Source organism: Plecotus auritus (genome assembly GCF_963455305.1).
Source record: "Plecotus auritus genome assembly, chromosome: X".
NCBI classification, from domain to species: domain Eukaryota; kingdom Metazoa; phylum Chordata; class Mammalia; order Chiroptera; family Vespertilionidae; genus Plecotus; species Plecotus auritus.
In genome coordinates this window covers 23,396,702-23,424,463 of record NC_137784.1, presented here as the reverse complement: position 1 = coordinate 23,424,463, position 27,762 = coordinate 23,396,702, and the positions used below count along the sequence as shown (strand labels likewise).

The 27,762-nt window shown below is 40.0% G+C and overlaps 1 protein-coding gene across 1 annotated transcript in view; it reads left to right on the top strand.

Annotated features, from left to right (window-relative positions):
• The window catches only part of DMD (dystrophin), a 2,407,712-nt gene that overhangs the window by 2,296,874 nt on the left and 83,076 nt on the right, over window positions 1-27,762 (top strand). Inside the window, 5 exon segments of the mRNA XM_080651877.1 lie at window positions 1,898-1,972; window positions 14,394-14,593; window position 14,595; window positions 16,778-16,867; window positions 19,199-19,356. Of these exon segments, the coding sequence (XP_080508003.1) occupies window positions 1,898-1,972; window positions 14,394-14,593; window position 14,595; window positions 16,778-16,867; window positions 19,199-19,356 (524 nt within the window).

Genomic DNA, 27,762 nt, shown 5'->3' with positions numbered 1-27,762 from the left:
AAGCCCCTATCCCAGTGGTCGGAAAACTCATTAGTCAACAGAGCGGCAAACCGCGGCTCGCGAGCCGCAGTTTGCCGACCACTGCACTAGGCTACCATCTGTCTGCCTTCTATCACTATAGGTGAGATTTGCCTGTTCTAGAATTTAAGAAAAATAGAATCAACCACTATTTATTCTTTATTTTTGGCTTCTTTTACCCAGCATTATGTTTTTCAGATCATTTAACATTATTGCATGAGTAGTAGTTACTTCCTTTTTATTGCTGAGTAGTATCCCATTGTATGACTATACCACGATTTGTTTATTCATTCTTCTATTGGTTTGTTTCCAGTTCGAACTATTATGGGCATTTTTGTGGACATGTATTTATTTCTTTTCAGTAAACATCTAGGAGTAAAATAGTTGGGTTATAAGATAGATGTATGTTTAATTTCACCAGCACTATAAGAGAATTCCAGTTACTTCACATCCTTGCCAACATTTAGTATTGTCAGTCTTTTTTGTTTTTATTTTTACGCTGAATATTTTAAAGTAAATTACAGACATTGTTTTTCTTCCCCGTAATTTCAATTCAGGTTTTTATATTTGGTCTTTGCAAAGGCCATAAAGTTAATAATGTTGACCCAAGTGATTTGGATATGGGTTAAACTATTTCCCTTTCCTAACCCCCAATTAGGATTGGTTTTGTGCCCAGCTGGTGTGGCTCAGTAGATGAATGTCGACTCATGCACCAAGAGGTCGCTGGTTCCATTTCTGGTCAGGGCACATGGCAGGGTTGTGGGCTCGATCCCCAGCAGGGGGTGTGCAGGAGGCAGGCAATCGATGTTGATGTTTCTCTCTCCTCCATGTTTCTATCTCCCTTTCCCTTCTTCTATAAAAAATCAATTAAAACATTAAAAAAAGAATCGGTTTTGTGGGTGCAATTGATAATGGCAGTCATGCTTGCTAGTATGCTTTTTTCTTTCTTTTATTCTTTTGTTCATTTATTCATTCAGTCTGTTAATCAGCTGTATTAGACCTTTTTCAGAGAGCGGTCAGATATTAAGTTACGGGAAAATATGACAAAAGTAGGAGATGGGGTTCTTGTTTTCAAGGAGCTTTTTGGAGCTGGGTTCCTGAAACATAAATATACAGAAACTCTAGAAAAGAAATATTGCCCAGGGTGTATCAAGGCTTGCATAGACTTGAGTAAGGGTATCGTCTAAATATAGCTTTCAGCTAGGTGAGTTGGAGCTTGATAGTTGACTGTAGAATCCGCAATAGCAGAAATTGAACTGTTCATCTGTGCTGAATACTAGAATGATTACACTTTAGAATATAAACTAAATGTTTATTTTACTCCCAATTATATTTTAAAATACATCATACACACACGTATATGTTGGATAAGAAATACTCAAAATGTTAACAGTGCATATCTTTGGGTAATGGCATCATGGATGACTTATTTACTTGATTTTATATTTTCCTTTAACTTCTAATTTTTCCATGGTGAGCATATTTAACTTTAATTTTCTAATCAGAGAAAAATGTTATGTTGCCACTTGATTTTTGCTAAGTTCTAGTGGTTGTTTCAATAATATATTTCTTGTTCTCTTTAATCTACAATCAAATCAGGATTACAGTTTGAAAAAAAATGCCTGAAAACCCTGCAGACTAGTCCACTGTAGTCCTTTGTAGAACTTAGGTGACTGGATTATCAAAGAGAAAAAAAAGTTTTTATTCATTTCCCCATATTGACATAATTTTACTTCCCAAAACTTGGGGCATATGCGAGATTTTTTTCCCTAGCCTATTTTTGTCATTGTTATTGCAGTTGGCAAGTTATTATGACTTTTTGGCTGTGCTTTCTGATGAAATAACAAATGATCTGTGTTTCCCCCTTTGTTTTCTCCAGCTGACCTGAATAATGTCAGGTTCTCGGCTTATAGGACTGCCATGAAACTCCGAAGACTGCAGAAGGCTCTTTGCTGTGAGTGTTTTACCAGTTCTGGATATTTACTCTTGATAGTTACTCTTTGCTTTAAAAAAAAGGGGGGGGGGAGGAATGGGTTCGGGGAGGATGGGGTCATTGGGGGTAACAAACAAAGCAGATATCTGTAATACTTTCAGCAATAAAGATAAATTAAAAAATAAAAATTAGCCTGGCAGGTGTTGTTCAGTGGTTGAGCATCAACCTATGAATCAGGACATCAGGGTTCGATTTCCTGTCAGGGCACATGCCTGGGGTGTGGGCTCCATCCCCACTGTGGGGTATACAGTAGGCAGCAGATCAGTGATTCTCTCTCATCATTGATGTTTCTCCCTCTCCTTCCTTCCTCTCTGAAATCAATAAAAATATATTTTAAAAAATAAAAAAATTAAATTTAAAAAAGTGGGTCCAGGGTATTTTATTTTTTTTTTAAATCCTCACCCAAGGATATGTTTTTATTGATTTTAGAGAGATAGGAGGGAGGGAGAGTGGGAGGGAGGGACAGTCATTGATATGAGAGAGAAATATTGATGGGTTGCTTCCCATATAAGACCTGACCAGGGATGGAACCTGCAACCTGGGTATGTGCCCTGACCAGTGCACAGGATGACGCTCCAACCAACCAAGCCACATCAGTCAGGGTCTGTTGGGGATATTTTCATTTGGAGAGACAGGGGAAAGAAGCTATCATAAGTCCATTTGTAACATAGAGTTCATTTTTTAAAAGTATCATAGGCCTAATGTTTACCTAGACTATTTTATATTGTTTAGAATCATTTCTGGCACCATTCCTCAGCTACTGATATTGAATCACTAAAATATTGATAATCTTATTTTCCAACTAGTGGCACTGGCATCCAAAATTATCTTTATGAAACTTGAATTATGCCCTCCTATTGAAAGGTATTTAGTACTAGCAGTAGTGATATTAGATTGCCTTATCTAAACCAAAGTTTGAACTTTTAAGGATCTCTTGGGAGTATACTGTCCTATATAATAAAAGCCTAATATGCTAAGTGTCCGGTCTTCTGGTCAGCTGTTCAACCAATCAAAGTGTGGTATGCTAATGATATGCTAAGGCCACTCAACTGCTCGCTATGATGTGCACTGACCACCAGGGGGCAGACAGTCGACCAGTCACTAATGATGTGCACTGACCAGTAGGTTAGCTTGCTGCTGGGGTCTGGCCAATTGGGACTGAGAGAGATGGGCCGGACATGCCCTGGAGCCCTCCTGCGTCTCTCCCCGACCCCTATCGTGCACCAGTGGGGTCCCTCAGCCTGGCCTGTGCCCTCTTGCAATCTGGGACCCCTTGGGTGATGTCAGAGAGCTGGCTTTGGCCCAATGGTGGAACGACCAGTTGCTGTGACATGCACTGACCACCAGGGGGCAGACGTTCAATGCAGGAGCTGCCCCCTGGTGGTCAGTGCACTCCCACAGGGTGAGTACCGCTCATCCAGAAGCTGGGCTCACAGCTGGCCAGCACAGTGGCAGTGGTGGGAGCGGGCCTAAGCCGTCAGTCGGACTTCCCCCAAGGGCTCCGAGACTGTGAGAGGGCACAGGCCAGGCTGAGGGACCCTCCCCCCACCCCCCCCCCAGTGCAGAATTTCATGCACTGGGCCTCTAGTATACAATAGCACTTCACAATAACCAGTTCATAATTACCCCTTTATCAATGGAAAGCAGTATCTCTGGGACAGGAACAGAAAAAGAAAAAGAGGCAGAAGGCTTTCTTTATCCAGCCCGCTGACTCCGCCCCACCACAAGCTGCCTCTTTCCAGCTCTGGGACATTAACAGGTCCCTATGGAAATCCTGGGCCTGGAAAGCCCTTTACAACCACTTAAACTTGGCAGCTATATCGCTGAAAAATGATAACAACTTCAGACTATAAGCTGGAGAAATAAAAACCTAAATTTATTTTCAGTCATGCATCCATTCCATGAAAACATATTCAACCCTAATCCGTGCTAGGCTTTCTGCTAAGCATTGGAGAGACCAAAATTAAGAAGAAAAGCCTACTCTCTCTTTCCAAATAATTCCACTTTTAGGATGTTTCTTCTCCGTTTTCCATTTATAAAAACACTTGCCAGTGACCCTCCTTGACCATCTTATTGTTGGCCTCCACAGACCCCCTGGCTAGACCCCCTCATTCCTGAAGACTTGGCAGTCAGGGTTCACAGTCTTTCTCTATTCCCTAGTACTGGCTCCAATTCTGGATGTCTTCAACATTGGCATGGATAATTCATGCATCACTGTGGCCTCTCAGTTCCTTAACTTCCTATTTCATCTCCATGGAAATTCACATCTGCTCCACCTCTGCCATCTACTCAAATGGTCACTTCCTGGACCTAATCAACTGGTCAGGAAACATGCTTGATCCCTAGTGTGGGGCGTGCAGGAGGCAACTGATCAATGATTCTCTCTCATCATTGATGTTTCTATCTCTCTCTCCCTCTCCTTTCCTCTCTGAAATCATTAAAAATATGTATTTTTTAAAAAGACTGTCCCTTTTCATAAAGTTCCTTTTGACCTTGGATTTAGGCATTATTCAGTTCTGTTAAAAACTCTGTTCACATGTTTGTCTCATCATCTATCATTTCAAGTTATTTTAAATATTCTAATAAACTTTGGAGAAACAGTGCTTTTTGACATTATTTTAAAAATTCGGCCATTTGAGGTTATAACCTTGTAATAAAGTTAAGCCATGAATGTAGAATGGAGAATTTTCTCATTTAAACATATTTGAAAATATCAGTAGTTTCTTTCTGAAAATTTCTTTTCTCATATTTGGAACAGATTTAGGTCTAGCAAAATTAGGGTGTGTTAAATTAAGTACTGGATTCTCAAGAATGGTAGGAAAAGTTCCATGTATAGTATGAATATAGAATGAAGAGTTCACCAATCATTTTATTATTGAAAACATGTGTGGTCATATTACTTAAGTAATTGTTCAGTAGATGATTGAAGAATTTCCTCTTAATTTTATATTTACTTGGGTTTCTCTTCCGGCCTTTTTTGTCATTTCTATGCCTGCAAAACATGATAAAGAGCTATTGTTTGTGGGACAGGCAAATAAAACTTGTTCTGGCTAGCTTTTCCAGCTGAAGGTCACTTCTACTAACTCTTACTTTAATGAAAATTAATGATGTTATCTCAGTGATTTCCTGATGCCAGTGAAAGTTTGAATTACATACACATTAGAAAATAAGCAGTGCTCCTGCCATTAAGCAACTTGGTCTTATTTTTAAAAAAGGTATTTTTATTGATTTCAGAGAGGGAAGGAGAGGGAGAGATAGAAACATCAATGATGAGAGAGACTCAGTGACCCACTGCCTCCTGCATGCCCCCTACTGGGCATCGAGCCCATAACCTGGGCATGTGCCCTGCCTGGGAATCTAACCATGACCTTCTGGTTCATAGGTTGACACTCAACCACTGAGCCACACCAGCCGGGCAGTCTTATTTTTTTTTTTAGTTCACATCAGAGCTTCAGTATGGCAGAAACCCGAATAACACAGTTTTATTCACTATAGAGAATTTGCCGTTTAAATCAAGAACACCATCATGGCCCTATAATGACCGTGGGCAAACTACGGCCCGTGGGCCGGATCTGGCCCGTTCGGCTGTTCTATCCAGCCTGCGGAGCCGAAAGAGCGGAGGGTTCTCTTGCTCTCCCCTCCGCTCCTTTACTTTGAATTTATATTAGTTCATACAAACTCTCCATCCAAGCTTTTGTTCCGGCCCTCCGGTCCAGTTTAAGAACCCATTGTGGCCCTCGAGTCAAAAAGTTTGCCCACCCCTGCCCTATAATGTCCCCACTTTGTAATCAATTTAGAGTTACATGACTCCATATTGCTTTTCAATGCATTGTGAATGAAAATTAAACTGGACAGAAAAGCAGAGAGAAAGAGGAAAGCTTGGTAAGAAGGATTTCATAAAGTGGTTCCTATCACTGATACCCCATTGAAAGTTATGAAGAAGACAATCTAAACGTTTTCTTTCTCTTTCTGTAGTTCTGATGGCATATTATAGGTGTGTGGCTTCTAAAATTAAAAATATAGCCAACTTCTAAGAGCAGAAATAAAAATACATTTAAACAAAGTATGTGTATTTAGTTTAGTATAACCGTGTGTGGTGGACTCTCTCCAAACCATAGGACCAAATATACTGCAGTTGATAAATGTGGCAAATACCCTGAAAATAAGAAGCAGAGAACAATTTGCTTCTGTTCAGCAGCTAAATCGCACAGTTGAGAGATTTTGAATAGCCTGGAGCTGTCTGAGTAAAGGTACATCCTCACCGTGACAAACCAGGTGAAAAATGTGCTCCCTTCTTGGTAAATGTTCCTCACCTTTGAGGGCGCGCTAAGGTGGCATTAGACAGGGTTCAGTTGCTAAAGAAGACTCACAGGACCCATGATAACATGGCTTACAAATCTACAGTCTTCCAGGAAAAGACTTCACTTGGGCAATAGCATTAAAGGCAGGATATGCATTCACAGCCACAGACTGCCTCCCAGCAAGGGGGCCTGAGAGGGTAGTGTGATTATTTTGTCCTGCCCCCACAAAAATCTACTTTTCCCATATACTGCATACAATTTTTTTCAGATAGGTTGGAGACCAGGTCTCTGTTATTTCATAATTCAAAACACCTTGAGCACAGAGCCAAACTAATTTTCTAAGCTTATCTGCTTTGACAGATATTGATGTCCAAAGAGAGGGGTCCACATCTCTTTCCCAGGGAAAGCACTGTAGTCCCTGTTTAAAGCTTGTATAATACCCATGATGTGTACACGAGGGAAGGAATGGTTGGCCCTCGGTTGTGGTGCGGAAGCTATTAAGGAGCACCTTGTAGGTTTCTCCAGTCATCATTGATTCCATTCTCCCGATCATCATTCTAGGAAGTTTGCCTTAACCTTCCTCCTGGAACTGGATGCCCTCAAAGTGCTCTCTTTGCCCTAGGAGGTCTTTTCCACCAGTTTATCTTTTCTCATTCAAAGCAAGTTCTACCTGGCCAGCTAGTCTTCACCCAACTCCTAATTCTCCTAAGGTTCCTTTGTTTTGCGGGGGGGTGTCTTTGGTCCACCAGACATGTTGTTGCCATTGTGTACTAACATCTTTATTATAACTAGGAAATGAATTTGAGATGCAAAGTGTTGAATCTCCCAGGCTAACATCATATAAATAGCAGTCACTCCTAAACAGACTTTGGTTTGGATATGTCACAGAAATTTATCTAACCATCCATGTTAAATTTCTTGCTTTTCAATTTCAACAAGTAGAGCTACCAAATTAAACTTAATTCTTTCTCAGTGATCCAGGTGTCCCAACTGTCCCCTCCAGCCATATGAGGCTTTCCTCATATACCAGTGGGGCAAATAGCTATATTTTTATACGTAATATTATGACAGATGAGACATATAGCTTATAAACCTTCTACTGTATGCCCAATACATTTCTTAAACTTTCATCATTCCAATTAATGTCCACACAATGCTTATTCAGACGATTATAAATCCGTATTTTCTCTATATGACTGGGTAAATATTCCCACAGAGTACTTTCCAACATGAGTCCTTAATAACAGAAACAAGAACCAAAAAACACAGCCAGTTTACTATTGTTCCATGGAGTTCATGGTCACAGAACTCCCATTTCTTCATCCAGTATGTTCAGTAGGTTGGCCAGCTGTCTTCCTCACTTCTTGGCTCTTTAAAAAGGGTGTCTGAATCACCGCTAAGGAAGCATACCGTTCTCCTAGTTGAAGCCTCTTTCTGGGCGCCAACATTATGTCAGTTTTCCCTTTTAAATACTCATTTGGGTGCTTTCTTACCTTCAGCAACAATCTTACCTTTTCTTCCTTATAAATTTGAATCCATACACAAACTATGTCCCTTGGGCTCAGCCACTGGGCTAGTCCATATTTAGCTTATAGCAAGGTAAGAAGATAAGATATGCCAGAGCTTCTCCTTCAGTCTCTTCCCAATGGTTGGGGTTCAGATTGGATCAGTACAGAAAAGTGGGGCTAATCCTGTCCTGTGGGCAACAAAACATTTGTGACAGCCCAATTAGGCGAGGTGTCAGAAAGAAGTAATCTATTCCATCAATCCCTGCAGAATTCTTGCACCTATGTTCCAACTAATAGCTGTAATATCTTGTTTTGGAAAATTACCAGCCTTTGAGACTCTTAATTGTAGCCTCAGTCCAGGGACTACTGGGTATGACATTGAAAAAGGAAATTGTGCCCAGCCAGTGTTACTCAGTGGTTGTGCGTCAACCCATAAACCAGGAGGTCACGGTTAGATTCCCAATCAGGGCACGTGCCAGGGTTGGGAGCTCGTTCCCCAGTAGGGGGTGTGCAAGAGGCAGCCAATCAATGATTCTCTCTCATCATTGATGTTTCTGTCTCTCTTCATTCCTTTCTGAAATCAATAAAAATATATAAAAAAGAGAAAATTGTGGGAAAGTAAGAAATACCTACAAGTTCCCCAGTTGAATTATCTTTTTAATTGTAATTGATCTCACTGGTGTAGTCCATTTATCAAAAATGATGGTTGCCCAGGTTCCTTTGGTTGGAACTCCACCTGCAGGCCAGAGAGGGTGAATTTCAATGGAAGGAGATTCTGAGCTTATTTGAGCTTTTGCTAAGGCATCCAAGGAATTGAATTTTAGCAGACTTGCCATCAGTTTGCAGTCTCCTCCTAATCCATTTTGTTCAGCTCCTGGAGTTCAGGTTCCACCATTTCCATATGCCACTGGAAAGTTGTCTTATCAATAACCAATTTCAAAGCCTGTGCTACTTCAAACCCTAGGTAGCTTGGCAACCAGCAGTGGTACACTTTCATCCCTTTTATCAGAATCATCTTTTTCTTTTTTAAACGTCTTAGCCATATTTTTAGCTAGGAATGAGTTGGAGGTCTTCTAGACAGTTTCACTTCTGACATTAATTGCACTGGCAGTGGCAGTTAGGGCTCCATTGCTGAAGAGGACTCACAGAACTCAAATAACAATGCTGCCTTAGCTGGTTTGGCTCAGTGGATAGAGCATCGGACTGTAGACTGTAAGGTCCCGGGTTTGATTCTGGTCTAGGGCACATGCCTGGGTTGTGGGCTCGATCCCCAGTGGGAGGCATGCAGGAGGCAGCCAATCAATGATTCTCTCTCATCATTGATGTTTCTGTCTCCCGCTCCCTCTCCCTTCCTCTCTGAATTCAATAAAAATATATTTTAAAAATAAAAATATATTTAAAAAAAACAATGCTTACAAACCCAAAGTTCAGCCCAGCCAGTGTGGCTCAGTGTTTGAGCATCAACCTATGAATCAGGAGGTCATGGTTTGATTCCCGGTCAAGGCACATGCCCAGGTTGCAGGCTCGATCCCCGATGTGGGACATGCAGGAGGCAGCCAATCAATGATTCCCTCTCATCTTTGATGTTTCTCTCCCTCTCCCTTCCTCTCTGAAATCAATAAAATAAATTTAAAAAAAAACCACCTAAAATTCATTGCAGGCAACTGCTACAATATACCAACAACATTAAAATGAAGATATGTATCACAACCACATCATAGGGTCCAGAGAGGCCAGGTGCAAGTTCCAAGTGCCCCCTCTCTAAGGGCCACACCAGGATGCACTTTCTCTCTTGGATCAAGAACCACCACCTATGATTTCACTTTGGATACCAGGGAACACATATTAACTGTCTTATATAGGGTTCCTTATAGCGTGCTGGTAACCTGAGCATATTCTTCTCTACGTAGCCAGTCCCAAACACACTGGCCTCCACGGGTCTCGCTGAGACTAGGTAAAAATGGCCAGTGTTACTGCTAGCAATAAACAGTAGTGATAACCTGTAACCCGTAGCTACACATCAACACAAAAAGTCACTTCTGCATTATGTAGCTATTTCACCAAAGCATCTCAGGCCCACTCCAGAGTGTAATTAACTCTCACAGCACAGATAACTTCATCAAAGTGCATTGACTTTCTTGTGGGTAAAGATTTGCTTGGAAAGTTCTTTAGCCTGAAGTATAAGCTGCCTATAGAGTGAGTTGGAGTGACATCAACAACAGCCTCCTCTGGGCAAAAAAAAAAAAAAAAAAAAAAAAAAAAAAAAAATCAGCAAAACATAGCAGTTATCCTATCATAAACCCCCTCTGTTTCTGTCTAACTAATTAGGTTACAGGATTATTTTATATTAACATAGAGTATTCAGGTTTACCTGTGGGATGAGTTGTGTTGGCACCATGGGATTTATTCTAACCAACTTTTTGGTGCTTCTTTTTTCTATTGTTATCACTAGTAGGGAATGAAGGATGGTTTTCTTTTTCAGTAAACTCTCTAAGGACACCCTCTGTGACACCCTTTCTGCTTTTCAGTATGTACCTCTATGAGGAATCTGAAAACCTGGGTGTCAGCAAGTCTTCTTATCTCTAGTCTCCGTTTTCTCTACTACAAAGTGATTCTAAATGGGCCTTCTAGATCTCAAAGCCTATGATTCTATAAAAGACCAAAAAAATTACCCGGCTGGCGTGGCTCAGTTGAGCATCGACCCATGAACCAGGAGGTTCTGGTTCAATTCCCAGTCAGGGCACATGCCTGGGTTGTGGGCTCAATCCCCAGTAGGTGGTGTGTAGGAGGCAGCCGATCAGTGATTCTTATCACCTATGTTTCTATCTCTCTCTTCCTCTCCCTTCCTCTTTGAAATCAATAAAAATATATTTTAAAAAGAGAGGGTATATTAGAACATACTTAGGTTTTAATATAGCTTTAAAATATATTCCCTAGTGAATATATATATATATTCACTAAAGGTTATATATTTCCCCCTCTAAGTGGAAATTCCTAGCTTGAGGTAAAAAGATAGTTTCACAAAATTATGTCTGTTGGTTGCTTGTTGAGGCTTCATTATGTTTGTTTCATCAAAAAAATCTTAATATATTCTATAAGATGTTCGTTTTGGACACTTAAGTGTATATCTGTGTAGCAATTAAATCATCCCTATTGATTTTTTCACCTCTTTTTAACCCCATAGTTCCAGCTATGCGTTCCTAAATAGATATCTTTTAAAAATTGTTCCATGAAAGTGGAATTCTGTTTGATATGTTTGTTTTGGGAAGTGTGTTTTCCAATGTTCTGTGATGGATCATGCTTGCGTTTAAGCACATCTGGTTTTAGCAGAGCACACTACACAGTATTTCTCTCCTAACTATGTCATCTTCTGCTCCTGTTATTTCGGAGCAATTTCTTTGCTCCACTCCGGAGCTATTTATACTCCAAATTTTCTATTTTGCGTGTTACCCATTCACCTGTACAGAGATAAGAGTAGACCCGATAAAAAGAAATTCATGCAATTTTGCTGTCAGTGTGTTTGTTTCCATCACAATGGTAAATTAGACTCAATACAGAAGTGAGTCTAAAAATTCTCACGTGTTGGTTCTTGTATCCTTAGATATAAAGCAAAATATTTATTATGATTAATTCAGAGTAACAAAAGAAAATAATGAACTTCAAACCTCCCATAGCTTCCTTTAATATATAAACAAACATCTTAGGAATATTGGTGTTTAGAAGAAGCCCATTCCTCCCTTCCACTAATGGAAATGGTGGGCCGCATTTCTAAATGCTCTACCTGCCTCTGAAACTGTGCCCACAGAAGAGAATATTAAAATTTGAGTTATTTTTTTTCCCTACACCTCTCTCCAGTCTCCCATGCAGTGCCCACTCCGCCTTTGCGTTCTTGTGCTCTCCTTCGTGCTTGCATTGTTATTTTTAAAATTATTTATTCTTTTTCCTACCTGCCTTCCTCTCAAATCAAGTTATGTTCCTTTCTGCCACTTTAAGCAAAGTCTCAGCTTCCATGTAAAGAGGTCATTATCTTGAAAGTATTTTTAAGCAAAAGGAGGGGGGCCTGTAGAGTAGCAAAACTCTCCACCCCAAAATGTGTCTCTGTCACGTGGAATACTTTGCATTGAAAACACAGACTCAGGAAGAACCTTTGACCTTGCCCCTAACTGCATAAAAGAATTTAGATAGATTTGCTCTAGGCCGAGAGCTATTAGTTTAATATGAAGTAGGTGTGATAGGAACCTAGCAAGGCCTGTTCGATCAAAGTCCTCTCTGTGTCCCACAGTTTCTGTATGGCCCAGCAAACATGTTTTTACTAAACATTAACTCTTTTTATCTTCCTGTGAATTGCATCACTTCCCTTTGACGTTCCAAACCTCTACCTCCTTCTCCTTAGTCCAAACTCCAGAATGACAGTTGCACCTCATTTTGCCTTACTATCTTGGGAATTTTCATGTTTATGTGGATTCCCCATTTGCACAAAATTCAATAACTTTTTTTTCTCCTGTTAATCTGTTTCATATGAATTTAATTCTTAGACTAGCCAGAAGAACTTAGAAGGGTACAAGAAATTTTTTTTTCCTTCCCAACGACCTTTGCCTTGATAGGATGAGTGCTCATACAGGGCCTTTTAGGGAAATTGGTACCAGGAATCACAGAGCTTTTCTCACTTGTTGGTTCTTGTATCCTTAGATATAAAGCAAAATATTTATTATGATTAATGCAGAGTAACAAAAGAAAATAATAAACTTCAAACCTCAGCAGCCAATTGAGACACATATCCACATAGAGAGGGACGTTGACCAGATTGTTGTGCTCTTGCTCCAGGCGGTCATAGATAGTGGTCAAACAATTAATGATTTTTGTTTTCTTCAATAAACAAAGAAAAAAAAACCCTCCTGCTCCCACCACCAGGTCATGTTTCTAGGGAAACTTTGAAAGTTACTATTTTCCTTTTTTTAAAGCGAAAAATATGTACCACATAGGTATTAACTTACATAGGATATTAACCACTATTTTTTGTTTTTTCCTTAACATTTACTTAGAACCAGTCACAAATAGCTGGTGAAATACAGTAAAGCCTTAAATTTACATCTGCTTAGTTTTGGGCAAGCTGTTTACTGACTGGGTTGGCTGGTGTTTTATCTGCAGTAACATTTATAATCATACTGCCTCCTCCCCCCCGCCCTGAGATACGTGAGAAATTTACTTAATTACCATTGATTCTTTCTCTCAAAGGACTGAGAATTCAGACCAGAGCTTAGGTGTATAAGGTGTTATAAAAGCATGTTGTTGCATTTCCAATTTGCCTAATAAGCCTGCTTTAGAAAAAAAAGTATCTTTTCGTGCACTTGGGAATAAAGCATGCAATATGCTGATGTTGGACAAGGTTGAGATTTCACTTCTGTTAAATTTTTATCTTCCAGCATATGATTAAATACCACCTCACATCAAGGGAACTCCCCCCTGTCCCTCCTCCCCACCCTGCCACTCAAAGTTCTTAGAGGATTTGAAAAGTACAATGTAAAATGCAATCTAAAGTGAAAGAAGAAATAGCTTGGATGGATTGCACAGTTACTTTAGTTTGCCCATGGAAAATTTTAGTGAAGTTGATTATTTTTTCACCTAATGTTAAGGTAGCAGAAAGATTGTGAGGTGACTAATATTTTAAGGAGAAAATGCTTGACTTTTTTTTTGCATAACTGGAAATAGAGTTTACACAACCCTAACCATACAGATTAATCAAGCTGACCTTCTCTAATACCAATACAAGAAAATATGGTCAGGAATTCTTTCAAAATCTCTAGTAAAATAGTTTTTTTCCTTATTCATTTGAAAATGACTTGGTTTATGTAGAACTGGATAGGCCCCCCTTAACTCACAAATATTTCCCAATACTTTAAAAATGGGAACTGTCTCTTTGCTCACATCTTTATCTAGTCAATGCCAGTGATATGTGAGAACAACTTCAGATCCTGAATGCTCATCAAAGTCGGCAAACTTAGAGCTGAAGGATGAAAACAAAACACTTTAAAAGAGGGCAGAGTTTGCCCGGCCAGCGTGGCTCAGTGGTTGAGTGTCAGCCTATGAATCAGGGGGTCACGGTTCGATTCCTGGTCAGGTCACATGCCTGGGTTGCAAGCTTGACGTGCAGGAGACAGCTGATCAATGATTCTCTCTCATCATTGATGTTTCTATCTTTTTCTCCCTCTCCCTTCCTCTTTGAAATTAATAAAAATATATTTAAAAAAATAATAAAAGAGGGTAGGGTTTGAAGAATATATGGGACCAGGTGGATACTTGAAATATCGGGGGGACCACTTTGTAATGTACTACTATGTGATTGTCTAACCACTAAGTCTGTATACTTGAAACTGATACAACATGATATTGAATATCAACTGTGACTGAAAAATAAATACATAAAAGTGGGTAGGATTCGGATTTGGTGTTCACTGAGGGGTACAAGACATGTCTACCAGATTGTCAAAGGGAAAGAAAAAATAGCGAAAGGAGGATGTCCCCCCCCCCCCCCCCCGCCCTTGAATCGCTTGTGATTTTCTGTGGCTTTTGCAGTGGATCTCTTGAGCCTGTCAGCCGCATGTGATGCCTTGGATCAGCACAACCTCAAGCAAAACGACCAGCCCATGGACATCCTGCAGATCATTAATTGTTTGACCACTATCTATGACCGCCTGGAGCAAGAGCACAACAATCTGGTCAACGTCCCTCTCTGCGTGGATATGTGTCTCAATTGGCTGCTGAATGTTTATGACACGTACGTACAGCAAGCTTGTCTTTCAGACTCTGTCATAGGAGGCTTAGTGGGCAGAATGGTGCCGGTTTAATTAGCATCACAACAGGGCCCCAGTCTAGAAATATGGTCCTCAGGTTGAAAGTTTCATGAAGCTGTGTGACCTAATGCTGTCCCTGTGATAAATCATTTTTGCACTTATTAGAACCGAAATTATTTTGTCTTGGTAAGCTAGGAGGTAAGAGCTAGGCTATTGATTGTTCTCAGATTAGAAAATAAATAAAACCCTGAGATACTAATTTTTTACAATGACTCCATGTGTAGCCATTCATTCTTTCCCTTTCTTGCCTGTGTGTTTTGAGTTCCTCATCTACTTTGGGGGTGGCTCCCTCTCACTGGCAGATGTGCTCTTGGAGATGCTGCTATACCTGTCACCAGATCTGAATACTCAGAGATTTTTGCAGGAGATGAACTGATAAGCCAAACAAAATGAAAACAAGCCCTTAATTCAGCAAACTCAGCTCCTCAAACAGAGGAAGTTTTGAATTAAAAAAAGAGAGAGAGAGAGAAATGTTTCAATGGGACCTCCATTCATCACTCCTTAGATAGCACTGGTTTATTTCTTTGGGATTGCACACAGGAGAGATCCCCAGTTGGAATTTTTGTCTTGAGCTTAATGAAGACAGTTGAGGAAGGTAGCAGAAGGACTTGGTCTTAATTTTGACTGAATTCTTAGACATCAGAATTATTACATGCCTCATTTCACATGTCAGAAAGAACATCTCCCCATTTGGAAATCTGGGAGGGTTTTTGAAAAGGAGTTGCATATCAACTATTTTGCTTTTTGCCTTTGTGGTGGATTTCCACCACCTTCTGGATTAAAATGTATACCCTTTTTTCTTTATTATTTTTGATAAGGTATTGCTTTTTAAATTCTAAGATCACCCTGCTATTGAAATCTGCATCTACCATGCCTGTAATTGTGGATTACCCTTACATTTGCTTTGATAAGGGTTTGTACTCAGGTCTTCTCTCAGATATATTTTAGCACTGTTTTCTCTGCAGATGACATGAATGGATTCTGAATATATAATTTATTTCTACCTGTGTGAAAAATTTTTTGAGGATAGTTTATTTCCTTGAAGACCTGAGTTACTGTACTAAGTTTATTTGTTAAACTTTGATTTGCCTTTTTTAAAGAGTAGAAAAGGATAAGAAAATCTTTCAACAATAGTAATATTGTTAATGCATTAGAATCCAGGATTTCTGTTTGACTAAGGGATTTAGTAAATTGTATCAGTTGAAACTTGAGCATATTGTTCACCAAAAATAACCCACAACTGGGACCTGTCCTTTGTAATTTCACAATGCTAAATTAAGAATTAGTCTACTTTTTTAAAAACCAGTATCTAATGTTCATTTGTTTTCCATAACAAAAGCTGAAAATTATTGAAAGACATTTTCCACAAAATGAAAAACTTTTTATTTAAAAAATTTCCCATGGATTTAATGAACTTAATAAATGTGTCAAGTGGAATGCTTTATTCCAGTTTTATATGCAAACGCAAAGTGTGTGTGTATATATATATGTATATATATATGTATATTAAAGCATAGGTTATTTTAAAATTGCACTTTAAGATCATATATTTGAAGTTCTCTAATAGAGTATCATATTTTTCTTGTGGAGATAAACATTCATATTTCATATTATGTGTCATATGGCCTGAAGTGGTTAATTTTCTTCTGAATATGGACAGTGTAATGAAAATCTGAAAGAGTTTTGAAGAGAGCAGAGCAGCGAGTTGCTGGTAATTTTTCTTGGGCTTCAATAACCAAAGTAGCTTAGTGCATAATAGTAATTCATCCACTTACTGATTTAAACCCAGGTGGCTCTCCATGGATGACTAGAAGGATATTTTTTCCTATTTTATGTAGAGCCACTCTTAAAATTCAAGTAAGGGCTTTTAAGAATTGAATACTTGGTAAATATTCATTGTTCGAGTTGTTCAAATTTCCATCACATTCTAAGTCATCTCCAAATAGATAATGAACTCAGAAAAGTTCTTAATCTTAATAGAACAGTGGTCAATGGAGTTCCCATATCCAACGAATTTTTTTTTCTTAGCTGAAAAGTGTTTACCATCTAGTAGAAATAGTGTCACAGTACTCGTGTGTTTCCTGATATTGTGATTATTTATAATAGGGGGACGCACGGGGGAGGTGATCCGAGGTCACTGGTCCTGTTATAAAACAGGCATCATTTCTCTGTGTAAAGCACACTTGGAAGACACAAGTACCAGGATGTAGCGTCATGCAGTATTAACTCTGTAGTTCTTTTATTAAATAATTGGCTAATTGCCTCATTGACAGCAAGTTCTTCGTGTAAGATGGAAAACTGCTTTTAGAATGTCATAAAAGGTGGTTTGTGCTGTTCCCTGTCAAACATTAGCTTGCAGGTATTTAAATAGAGAATGAGGATTAACTTCTCCAGTCCAAGTATTATTTTGCATTACATTGACTGTGTCTGAATAAAACACATGTTCCTAGGGGATAAAACCTGATTTCCTAACCCCTTTGTATAAGTCAGAAAAATAAATATGAAAGGTTAATTCATGCTCTTGCCTAGTATTTGGATTCTTATTTAAAGACTACTGTCTGGCATTCGTGCTTAAGAAGCATTGTTTATTTTATAATAATCTTACTGCAAGGTGTACTGGCATAGCCAATTCTGTGATGTGACTTAACATTTTATTATTGGAGAGACAGATAACTTGCCATTTTTTATAGTGTAAATATCACCTTATAGAATTTCCTACTGATTAGCCATTGGGTTTTTCTGCTAAAAATCCGTCAACCCAAATTAAAAGCAAACACTAGAGGAGTGATGGTTGAAATGACTATTAGCAACCATTCATTCCCATTGTGAAGGGACCATATGTGTTTTCCCCTTTAAATGCTTGTGAGAAACGTTTTCAGTAGGAATATTAAAGAAACCTCATCTATTTTGTCTTTTCTCTTTTCCCCTAAGGCCTAGCCTCACAGGGATGAGGAGCTGTGCTGAGCTTAAGGACAGGCAGGAGATAAAAGAGATTAAATTCCTCCAAAGCCACTCTGTGTCCTACTGCTCATTTCCCTCCTAGGAGTAAGCCAAAAAATACACAAGCTTTTCAAGCTCTCACTTTTATGTAGTTTCCACTTAAGTTTTCTCATCCTTTTAGGAGAAAATAACTGAACAGATTTGGTTAACCACTTAAGAACATATTTTGGATAAAATGGAATCTTTCTGTGTTTTTGTCCCCTTTTAAATATTATAGTTACTTATTATAGGTTAGCTGATAATCTAATCATGTCAACGGTATTGTTGTACCAGCACATTGTAATACTAAATGGAGTCATCAAGGGAGCTTCAAGTTTGTGTTTCTAATAACTACTATGCAGAAGTGTGTTTGAGGTTGGTGACACAGAAATATTAACTTCAAATTGGGATATTTGAAAATAATTCATAATTTTGAAAACAATCTATGTGTGTGTATTGGATAGATGATGAAAAGTGGTTGAGTGCGGTCTCATTTTGGTTATTGCCATCTTAGATGTTTCATTAAAATATTTAATTTCTTAGAGTTTAAAGTGTACTTCTGAGCCCTAGCCAGCAGTTTGTCTCAGTGGTTTGAGTGTCGGCCCTTGGACTGAAGGATCTCATGTTCAATTCCCGGTCAAGGGCACGTACCTTGGTTGCAGGCTCCAGGGCACATATGGGAGGCAACCAATCGATTTGTCGCTCTCACATTGATCTCTCACTCTCTCTCTCTCTCTCTCTCTCTCTCTCCCTCTCCCTCCCTCCCTCCCTTCTCCCTCCCCTCCACTCTCTCTTAAAAAAAGTCAATGTAAAAAAAAAAGCTTTCTTAGATTTAATTTGGTGGGCAACTTTTATTTGAAAACAATGTGTGATTAAAATGATTTTATTTCTAAGAATAAAACATATTGCAAGTGTTTGTTATGTTCATTCATTCTGTGAACCCACTATATTGGACACCTGCTTTCTGCAGGTACAACTATTCTACTGTAGATATTTCTGGCACACAGTTGACCAAGATAAGGTCCCTGCTCTCAAGGAGATACCATCCTTCAGCCAAAAAGACCACACCTTTTGAATCAGTGTAAAGTGATATGAGCTAATTACAAATATGTACAGCATCCTGTGGGAACACATATAAGAAACTCAATGATCTGATGGCTTCATAAAGAAGTCCCAATTTTGGTACATTTTTGAATCTCTGATGTCCAAAGGGGATGGTGCTTTGGGCTAGTTATATGGTTCTTAATGCTAAAACAGTTATTTTATTATAGTAGTTATGTCCTATATATAACATAATTTCCCAAAGGATTGTCTTCTGACATAGGAAAATTCAGGTGTCAGGATTGTATGTAAACTCATTTCTTGAGGGTTATAGTTCATCTATAAAAATATTAAATGTCTAGATTAACATACGGTAGAAGTAACTGCCCTATGGGAATATTGGCTACTCTTAAGAATTGGTACTGGAAGTGAGTTGGCCATTAGGTTCTGTTAGCACTTACTTGGTGCTGCTTTTTCATTGTTGCAATTCTCTTCTTCCTTTTGTAGACCTTTTCAAGCAAGTGGCAAGTTCAACAGGATTTTGTGACCAGCGCAGGCTGGGCCTCCTTCTGCACGATTCCATCCAAATCCCAAGACAGTTGGGTGAAGTTGCATCCTTTGGGGGCAGTAACATTGAGCCGAGTGTCAGAAGCTGCTTCCAGTTTGTAAGTTATTCACCTTCTTAAGTAACATATTTACTGTTTTATATTTTAGATATTTTTAAAACACAGAACTTTCATTTCTTATATAGCTCTTCTGTAGGCAGGTAGATAGGGGATTTTTGATATTCGAAACCTTTTTAAATTGTCTGCAGAGGTTTCTGGAGCTTCAGGTCTGGGGGAGAGAGGACAGTGCAGAGGAAGGAAAAGAAATCTCCATCTGGCCCTAGCTGGTTTGGCTCAGTGGATAGAGCATCAGCCTGCGTACCAAAGGGTTCCGGGTTCAATTCCGGTCAAGGGCACATACATTGGTCGCAGGCTCCTCCCGGCCTGAGCCCTGGTCGGGGCTTGTGCAAGAGGCAACCAATCAATGGGTTTCTCTCACATTGATGTTTCTCTCTGTCTCTCCCTCTCTCTTCCACTCTCCCTAAAAAATCAATGGAAAAAATATCCTCAGGTGAGGATTAACAAAACAAAACAAAAAGAAATCTCCATCTGCAGCTGGGACCCCACAGTTACTAAGGTGCTGGGAGGGATGGGAGTCTGCAGTGGTTCAGTGAGGGAGGAAATACATCTCCAATCATAGAATAATTCTTTGTATATAAGAAAAATACTTTTATAGGTGAGTCTTTCAATTTTTTATTTTTATCTAATTGTAATTATATCCTCATTTCATTGGCTGTTGGTAACTAGTTGACACAGCTATCTTTTTTTTAAAGTTTCCCTTTTGTATCTTTGATATTTTTCTGCTATTCTAAGGCCTTCCCATAGTCTTACTAACGTTGATGCAATGCTGTAGGACAAGCATGTCAAACTCGTGGTCCACAGGCCGCATGCGGCCCACAAAGAATATTTTTACGGCCCAGCCAATACAACGGTGTGTAAGAAACGTTTTAATAAAAATTTCATCACTTAATTTTTACAATATCCTGTTATCATAATTATTAATAACAAACTACAATGTTCGCTAATGACTGATTATTATAATCGTGTTGCATTTATTTCCCTTACGCACCTTATGCGCAGGCACACCATTTCTTTCCACTAGCACCAGCAGCGAATATTTTAGCAGCCAATTGCCACGTCATTAGTCTTGTACTGACTAGTTTGGTGTGTGCAACAGGAAATATTTCGCTTTCAGAGAACAAGAAAAATAGCTTTATTTGCAGTTATTCAGTGTCTGGTAAGTTAATATTCAAGAAAAAAATAATTTTTATTAAAATGTTCTATTTTATGTTAACGATGACTCATTTATTTTAGCCCTTTGTATTCAGCATGTCTCTATCAAAATAAACCTACGTTTCTATGAAAATTGAAGCTTTGTTTTTTTATGGCCCATGTAAACTTAAACCTTGTTTATTTGGCCCGTGTTAGCCTTTGAGTTTGACATGCTTGCTGTAGGAACTTAGCTCTTGTTTATGTCAGTTACCCTCTGCTAATGCCCATCAGTAGCTCAACACAGTCTTGTCCATTCTCTTTCTTGTCCTGCCCCTTTACCTTTTCCATACCATAATCAGTGCCCCCAGAAACACTATCTTCCTCCAAATGCCTGAACACTCCATGGATAGACATTTAGGTTGTTCCTGTTTGTTTTATAAGGTGGGTAATGCTGCAATGAACATCTTCCTGCAGTTAGCTCTTTTTTTGACTGAAGTTTTTTCCTTAGGATAAATGCTAAGAAGTGAGATTACCAGACTAAATGACAAACAGTTTTATGGCTTTGAATACATATTACCAGGTGGCATTTTGTCAAAAGTTGTTTCTATTTGTAATGCCACCAACACTGAAGGAGTGAGACATTTGCAGTATCACATTAGTCACAGTGTTCTTATATTCTTTTTTAAATGCTGAAAGCTGGTTTTGTTAATATGGGGGTTTTCAATCCATTCTAATCCTGTTACCAATAGAATTAGCCATAGAGATAACTGGGTTAGACCTGTAGTCTTTGATCACAGACTAAGATAAAACTAGAAGGCCTCCTGGAGAGAACATTGTGAATATTTAGATGTTTAAAGCATTCTGAGCCTTCATTCAATAATTGACTTGGCAAATGGACTAAATGCACATATAGTACGCCCACTCATGTAGAGTTGTATATACTATTTGGCTTGTGTTGCCAAAATTGTGGCAAATTAGTTGTAAATTTAAAATAGGTATAGAGAAATAAATGCATTTTTTCACCTCATACATCTTCCAAAAAGTGAATAGACTATCACTATCTCTAGATTTTTTTTCTTGCATGTTACTGCATTAATATTTCTACTCCAGAATGTAGATACAAGTAACTTTCATACAGTGAATACTAATGACCACAGTAGTCCAGATTTATGTTGGTGGTTTTTTTAAATCCAATTATAAAACAGCTTGAATTATGTGTTTTGTTTTTCCTAAGTATTTTTTCTTTAGTCATTTCAGTTAGTTTTTGAGTTCTAGTTGTGAAAGTCTCTTACACACATTCATATGTATGTATATGTACGTGTGTGTGTGTGTGTGTGTGTGTGTGTGTGTGTGTGTGTGTGTGTGTTGTGACTTGGATTGAGAGTGATGGTCAGAAAATAAACCTACAGCCGTATTTTCAGAGACAATCCCTCCTGCAGAGTAAGCTGGGCTGGCTTCAGGACCGCTGAAGCCATTGTCCTGTCACCACACTGTGCTGACTGTGCTACTGCCAACATCATCAGGCAGCCACTGCCACCCTCACTGCCAACTCTCTCTCTCTCTTTTTTTAATTGAAATATATTTGACATATAACACTGTAAATTTAAGGTGTACAGCAGGTCCTCAAATCGTGTTGGTTTGTTCAACATCGTTACCCTATAACGTTGATGAGATGCTGTAGGAATTTAACTCTTGTGGTTTTTTTAAAAAATATGTTTTTATTAATTTCAGAGAGAGAGGAAGGGAGAGGGAAAAGAGAGAGAAACATTGATATGAGAGGGAAACATCAATCAGTTGCCTCCTGCATGCCCTGTACCAGGGATCAAGCCCACAACCTGGGCATGTGCCCTGACCGGGAATTAAACTGGCGACCTCTTGGTGCATGGGACGACACTCAGTGAACTGAGCCACACCGGCCAGGGCTTAACTCTTGTTTATATCAATTAGCCTGTGGTAAAACTGGTTTCATTATAAGTCATTTTGCTTAAAGTCACAGAACCTATCGATGATAAGTGAGGACTTCTGTACATCACATTGATTTGATACACACACACACACACACACACACACACACACACACACACACACACACACACACACATATATATATATATATATATATATATATATATATATACTAGTAGCCCTGCGCATGAATCTGTGTGCCAGTAGGTCGCTGCCACCCTTCTTTAGCTCTCCCCCCTCCCCTCCCCCCCATAGCTTGCTGCCCTGCCCCCTCCTGCTGCTCCATCCTCCTGCAGATCTGTGATCTGGTCGTTAAGCAGTTGGTCATTATGCCTCAGGGCGTAACAGATAATTAGCATATTCCTCTCTTATTATATAGGATTGTAATAATATGATTGCCATTGTATTGCTTGTTGGCACCTCTATCACCACATAATTATCTTGAGTGGGTGTGTTTGTTGGGAATGAGTAAGAGAGTCCCTGGCTCTCTTTAATTTGGTTGAAGGAGCCACTTAACAGAAGCTTCACTTTCCCCAGTGCTGTCCCCTTATGAGGAGCCCAGACTGGTCCAGGTCTGCCCATTGTATCCTTTTGCTGGATGCTCACCTTCTTCCCTAACCTCATGTCTCTTGTTTCTGTATGCCTCTGTCTCTGTAGTAGCAGCCCTCTCTCCTCAGTGTCAAAACTTTGAACTCAGTCCATACTCTCATACAGATTGAATGTGCGCTGGCTAGCCAGTTTCCAAGGTGTTGGGAATGTCTTTTGTGAGATTGGGGGACATCAGTCAAGATATTAATAGTGGTAAGAGGTGGTTCTTATTTTCTTCTCTCTCCTATTTTGTACTTTCCAAATTTTCTCTTTTGAACATCTAGAATTAGAAGAAAAAGTAGTAAGTACTAGCTTCATATATATATATATATATATATATATATATATATATATATATATATATATATATAAATTGATTTCAGAGCAGAAGGAAGAGAAAGAGAGAGATAGAAACATCAATGATGAGAATCATCTATCAGCTGCCTCTTACACGCCCCACACTGGTGATTGAACCTGCAAACTGGGTATATGCTGACTGGGATTGAACTGTGACCTCCTGGTTTATCAGTTGGTGCTCAACCACTGAGCCACACCAGCCGTGCTAGCTTTTTTTTTTTTTTTAAGAGAAAGAAATGTCTTTTGTTTGATTCCTTTTCATTGCCTCTCTTATACTGTTTTCAGGCCTTCTCATCACAAGCCTCTCCTCTGCACCCAGGTCCCTTTCATTGGTCTTACTGCTCCTTACACTGGTTTTAGAGAAATGTATTCACTGTCTGACACCATTCTTAGAAATCTTCAGTTTCTTGCCATTGTCCACAGAATAAATCCTGATTTCTCTATTTAACTCTCAGACTTTTCCTAATCTGCTTTCATAATTGCCCACTGTTTGCTTTCACTACCGTGAAAGAGCTTCACCCTACCATTTTTACCTTCTATGCTTATAAATAATATTGTTATGCCCTGGCCAGGTGACTCAGTTGGTTGGAGCTTTGTCCCATACACTAAAAGGTGTAGCAGGATTGATTCCCGGTCAAGACACATACCTAGGTTGTGGGTCCAATCCCCAGGGCGAGTATGGGAGGCAACCAGCTGATGTTTCTCTCTCACATCGATGTTTCTCTCTCTCTCTCTCTAAAAATCAATAAAAACATATCCTCAGGTGAGGATTAAAATAATAATAATATTGTTACTATTGCTACTGATGATAATACTTACCTTTGCTCACCTGAATTCTCATTTAATCCTCACCAATCCTTTGAGGAGAATAGGAAAAGAAGGGTTTCGAGGGTTTGTTTTTATTGTTGTTTAAGTAGATGAACAACTTATCTGTGCCCCTAAAATTTCTCACCTGCTGGAGAGTTTGATTTGTAGTCCAGTGTCCCCACCCCATCCCACTTCCCATTTACCTCCTCATTCCCAAATAGGCATTTTGATACCGTAGTTGACCCTTGAACAACACAGGTTTGAATTGTATGGGTCCACTGAAACGTGGATTTTTTTCAATAAATACTGTAAATGTATTGTCTTTTCCGTATGATTTTCGTAACATTTTCTATTCTCCAGCTTCCTGTATCATAAGAATACAGTATATAATACATATAACATACAAAATATGTGTTAGTCAACTGTTTATATTTTTGGTAAGTAGTTATGTTTTGGGGGAGTTGGAATTTCCATGCAGATTTTTGTCTGCACGGGGAGTCAGCACCCCAAAGCCCCATGTTGTTCAAGGGTTAACAGTGCTGTTCCCCAGCTTCTCAAGGTGAAATAACAGGCATTTATCCTGGGTCCCTGGTGGAATACGAGATGCCATAACAGACCTGGGAACACAGAAGTGTTGTGAGGGGGGAATCCTTATTTTAAGAAGCTGAATATTGGCAAACTGGATGTTTCTAGTGGAGTATTGTGCGCATTTTGTATGCGCAGAGCCAGGTGAGGTTTATATTACTTAGCTTTAGGGATCCTCTGAGCTCTGTAGAAATTTGCAATCAGGTTGAACAGATCCATTGTGAATGCTTTCTGCAGAATTGACATTCTGGCCCTGGGTGCTTTTCCTCAGCCAGGTGCTCTGGCAACTCACCTTGCCTTTCACTGCAGCAGGCCTGAAATGTGATATTTGCTGTGGGGAAAGATAACAGGAGTGAAAATGCCCCCTGCCCTTTGAAGTGTAAGACCTTGGGAACGGGGGCCTGGCTGGTTCCTTCAGCAAGTTTGTGCTCAGAGGCAGCTGTTTCCAGCATCCCCAGGAAACAGCAAGGTAGTACTTGTTTCTCCTACAAATGCGTTCCCTGCGTTGCAGAAGGAGAAGTTGACTCCAGACCATAGTCCTTTTCTTTTTCCCTTGTTTTCTTGTCACCAACTGGAAGACTTACCTCTTTTCAAGTTGGTACAGTTAGAAAGGCATTAGCTTCTGATTCACAGGTGGGCCTGGCAGGGGCAGGAAGAGAGAGGCATGTTTTTGTGTGCCATGCTCGCTGGATGGTGTTTTAAAGGTTTTCTCAACCCATAATGCCTCAATTCTGGAGATGCATGGTGGTGATGGTTGCACAACAATACGAATGCATTTCATGCCACCGAACTGTCCACTTAAAATGGCTAAGATAGTGAATTTTATAGTATGTGTATTGTACCATAATAAAAAACATTCTAAAAACTATCCGAAAAACTTTTTTAAAAGACAGAGGAAAGGAAATCGCTATCAAATCCAAGTAAAATGTTTTGCCATTTAAAAACCAGTAGAGGTTCTTCAAAAAATTACCCATTAAGCCAGGAAGTGAAATTATATCTGTGGATATTAAAAAGGAAAAATCACTATAAATTTATGGATTTGACAGTAGTATGTCCATTGATATTAAATGAGGCAACAGGATATGTTTCTACATTACAAGTATAGTGCAGTCAACACATTTTACTGAGAAATTGACTCCTTAGGGGCAATGGTAGAAGTAAAGTTTTGAAATGAGTTTGTTTTGGAAATAACAGATTCATTGAATGTATCATCAGGTTATTCCTCTTTCATGTTCCATGGAAACATCTTTGTTGACAGAGCAGATTGATCCTTATGACCCCAGTAAGGCCAGGCCTGCCCTGGCAATGAGTCACACGGACTGCAACCCTGGAGATTGCTTCCTTCTCTCCTTTTTTTAAAATTTCTTTCTTAGTGAATGTATTAGGGTGACATTGGTTAATAAAATTATATAGGTTTCAGGTGTACAAGTCTGTAATACATCATCTGTGTACTGTTTTTTTGTGATCACTACCCCAAGTCCAGTCTTTCATCTCTCCTTTTCCACAAGAGAAAACTGAAGCCCAGAAAGGTAGACTGAATATATTCTATGTCTTGCAATTATATCATGTCAGAAGGCCCAAGTTCCCTGTGTTCCAAGCCAGTGCTTCCTTCTGCTAAACCATCTGAATAGAAATAGATGGCTTTAACCAGTTCAAATACTAGACTGAACTAAGGAAGTGTTAATGTGTTCCCTTAGGTGAATTTGAGGTTCTAATTAGGATGATGTAGATAAATGAACACCGCTACTCCTACCCCAGCACACTTGAACATACACACACACCACACACACACACACACACACACACACACACACACACACCCATGGTTTTTATTTAAAACTAGAGGCCCGGTGCACGAAATTTGTGCACGGGGCGGGGGGCGGTTGTCCCTCAGCCCAGCCTGCACCCTCTCCAATCTGGGACCCCTCGAGGGATGTCCGACTGCCCGTTTAAGCCTGATCCCGGTGGGATGGGGTCTAAACGGGCAGTCGAACATCCCTCTCACAATCTAGGACTGCTGGCTCCCAACTGCTCGCCTGCCTGCCTTCCTGATTGCCCCTAACCACTTCTGCCTGCCAGCCTGATCACCCTCTAACCCAGGGGTGGGCAAACTTTTTGACTCGAGGGCCACAATGGGTTCTTAAACTGGACCGGAGGGCCGGAACAAAAGCATGGATGGAGTGTTTGTGTGAACTAATATAAATTCAAAGTAAAGGAGTGGAGGGGAGAGCAAGAGAACCCTCCGCTCTTTCGGCTCCGCGGGCCAGATAGAACAGCCGAACGGGCCGGATCCGGCCCGCGGGCCGTAGTTTGCCCATGGCTGCTCTAACCACTCCCCTGCCAGCCTGATTGATGCCTAACTGCTCCCCTGCCAGCCTGTTTTCCCCTAACTGCCCTCCCCTGCAGGCCTGGTTCCCCCCAACTGCTCTCCCCTGCAGGCCTGGGTCCCTCCCAACTGCCTTTCCCTGCAGGCCTGGTCGCCCCCAACTTCCCTCCTCTGCCGGCCTGGTCACCCCTAACTGCCCTCCCCTGCAGGCTTGATCGCCCCAACTGCCCTCCCTTGCTGGCCATCTTGAGGTGGCCATCTTGTGTCCACATGGGGGCAACCATCTTGTGTGTTGGAGTGATGGTCAATCTGCATATTACTCTTTTATTAGATAGGATAGAGGCCTGGTGCACGGGTGGGGGCCAGCCGGTTTGCCCTGAAGGGTGTCCCGGATCAGGGTGGGGGTGGTCCCTTGGGGCATGAGGCAGCCTAGGCGAGGGGCCTGTGGTGGCTTGCAGACCGGCCATGCCCCTGGCGACCCAAACGGAGGCCCTGGTATCTGGGGTTTATTTATCTTCTACAGTTGAAACTTTGTAGCCTGGAGTGGAGCCAAGCCTTCTGCTTGCTCTGTGGCGGCAGCCATTTCTTTTGGGCTTTATGTATCTTCTATCATTGAAACTTTGTAG